A 2,822-nucleotide genomic window follows, 5' to 3' on the forward strand; every position below is an offset into this window, starting at 1 on the left:
GCAACCTCCACCTCCTGGGTTCAGGCAATTCTCCTGCCTCAGCCTCCTGAGTAGCTGGGATTACAGGCACGCACCACCATGCCCAGCTAATTTTTTGTATTTTTTTAGTAGAGACGGGGTTTCACCATGTTGACCAGGACGGTCTCGATCTCTTGACCTCGTGATCCACCTGCCTCGGCCTCCCAAAGTGCTGGGATTACAGGCTTGAGCCACCGCGCCCGGCCGGTGAGGTACTTTCAAAGCAGTACTACCTTTAATTCTCCCAGCAACCCTACAAGACAACCCATGTTTTTTCTATGATTTAGTGTTCATTAGTAAGCAGGGCTTCCTTAAGGAACACTAAACCTTACCCATGTTTCTTCCATCATGTCTTCTTCCTAACCCTTTAACCACTCCATGTACTATTCACCTCTTAGAATAGCAAAAGCTAAATGGGATATCCAATGCCTGCCTTATTCTTTCATTCTAACCAGATACCTTATCAGGTCTGCACATAAACTTTAGCTTCTCTTTACTTTCCCAAATGTGAATCTTTAAGTGAAAGAACAGACAGAAGTTCTGCAATGTGGTATAAAAGAAATAAGGTAGATTCAATCCCGATCCTAAGAAGCTTATAATGTAAAATAGACAAGATAAATGAAGATTAAGACCACAGGAACACATTGTGAAGAATATTAGAAAGTTGTACTAAATATGGAAGCCTTATCATAAAGGCAAAAGCTATTTTTTATACATACCTACAAGCTTGGCTAAGGTTTAAATGTAAATAGATTAAAATAGCCATAATAAAACATACGCACTATCTAGGAATTCCCAATGTACTCCTCTAGCAGTTAAGGCAAATTTGAAATTAAAAATTGCAAAACAGGTCATTAATAACCCCGTGCCTCCTTTCTCTTCTTTTAAGTTCAAAATATAAGGACTGTCATACCTCTTCAGGCCTTCCTAAAGCTGGTGTTCCTGTAAGAAGAATGGCTCGTCTGGCTTTCTGTACTACTGGCAATAAAATCTTGCTGCGAGTTGCATTTCTGGACTTCATGTAGTGTGATTCATCCACTATAACTACTTTGAACTTCTGATTATTCAGTGCATCTATCAAAGTCTCTGCATCTGTGGTTAAGAGACCATAACCCAGAACTGTCACTTTACTGGTCGATATTCTCCTAGAAAAGAAAATACATGTACTTAAAAAAAATCACAGTAACATTATTATAAACAATACAGCTCTCTTGGGGAAAAAATACAGAGAAGAAAGAAGAATAGAGGAAAAATAAAAGGAGGTGGTACTACTACTAAAACTCTTAAGATTTTTCTTAAGATTTTACAGTTCTTAAATATAATAAACCAGGATCCAAAATTTACAGTTTTGGTTAACCAAGACCAAAATTTTAGTCAAATGATCTTTGAAAGATTTTGACATCCAGCAAGCCACATTACTTTCTGACAATATCTGCTTCTAGGCACCTAGGATCGTGCATAAAATGGGTACTTAAATATTAGTTGACTCTTCAATGAATCCTTCACACAAACAGGAGTTTTTCAATCCAGATGCTACTCGTATTTTGAGCAGGACTAAGTGAAACTCTGCGATGCACTGAATAGCCCCTCCTGCTCAAAATACAAGTAGCAGAACAGACCTACAGGGCTGTTCAGTGCACTGCAGAGCTTTGCTTCCGGGTCATCCCCATTAAAGACCAGTGGCGTCCTAGTCACTGTGACAACAGAAAGTTTCCTGGAACTGAGGTGATGAAGTATGAAGTGTGGTTAGAAGAGGCAGGTACCACCTCATATTGAGAACCACTAAGCTAAAATGATTCCTGATCTTTAGATCTCTATAATACATACATCTGTAATATTCTTTATCTTACTGTCATTAAATGATTCATTTACATATTTATGTCCCTTACCACATCATGATACTGGTAAGGGCAGGGAACGTGTCTTATTCATCTTTGTATACACAGTGCTATGATCCCAAAGAAAGTTTGTATAATGAAATAATTAGACAAATTCATTAATACTAAGACATATCACTTTTGCATTTTCTATATCACACACAAAAAACAAAAAACCAAAAACAATAATACAGTACAGAGCCAGTCTTCTGCAATTCTCTGTCCTCTCACAGAAAAGGTAGAGCTCCTAAGCAGCCACAGCTACTATGGCAACTGCATTATAAGCCCTGAATAAATCTACTTAATACAGAGACCTATGATTTTCTCACTGTATTCAAACACCAGAAGAGCCTGAAGAAGAAAAGTACAGGGTTAACATTAATTACTAACTTAGGTATACTGAGAGCAACATATAGGAGACAATGGCTTCAAAGGCCACTGTAGCAAGCAGTCTGTAGCTTCTGTCCTACCATATCTTGACTAGTGAACAGTCCAGGAATAACTGATATAAACCAGAAGGAAAGTATATGTATTTGTGGTAAAGACACTAGTATATACTTAAAACTGCTTCTTTAAGTACCTGGAAGGCATTATATAATTTTTCTGTCCTTAACTAACATCCCTCAGGAAACATACTTTGGGGCTGTAGTCCTATCTAACATATCCCAAACACTATTCAAATAAAAATATTATGCACCATTTAACTGCATGAGTGTATTTTCCTTTTTGAGATGGTGTCTCACTCTGACACGAGGCTAGAGTGCAGTGGCACAATGTCGGCTCACTGGAACCTCTGCCTCCCGGTTCAAGCGATTCTTCCGCCTCAGCCTCCGGAGTAGCTGGAACTACAAGCGCCCACCACCATGCCCGGATAATTTTTGTACTTTTTTTTTTCAGTAGAGATGCGGTTTCACTATGTTGGTCAGG

General features: G+C 38.7%; 1 protein-coding gene across 5 annotated transcripts in view; it reads right to left on the reverse strand.

Moving 5' to 3' along the window:
- The window catches only part of ZRANB3 (zinc finger RANBP2-type containing 3), a 277,334-nt gene that overhangs the window by 142,928 nt on the left and 131,584 nt on the right, over positions 1 to 2,822 (reverse strand). For all 5 annotated transcript variants that reach the window (XM_017536065.1, XM_017536061.1, XM_017536060.2 and 2 more), the window contains exon 5: positions 932 to 1,163. In XM_017536065.1, the coding sequence (XP_017391554.1) occupies positions 932 to 1,163 (232 nt within the window). The remainder of the gene's footprint in view (positions 1 to 931; positions 1,164 to 2,822) is intronic.

The sequence above is a fragment of the Cebus imitator genome, unplaced genomic scaffold, assembly GCF_001604975.1.
Source record: "Cebus imitator isolate Cc_AM_T3 unplaced genomic scaffold, Cebus_imitator-1.0 Scaffold95, whole genome shotgun sequence".
Classification (NCBI taxonomy): Eukaryota; Metazoa; Chordata; class Mammalia; order Primates; family Cebidae; genus Cebus; species Cebus imitator.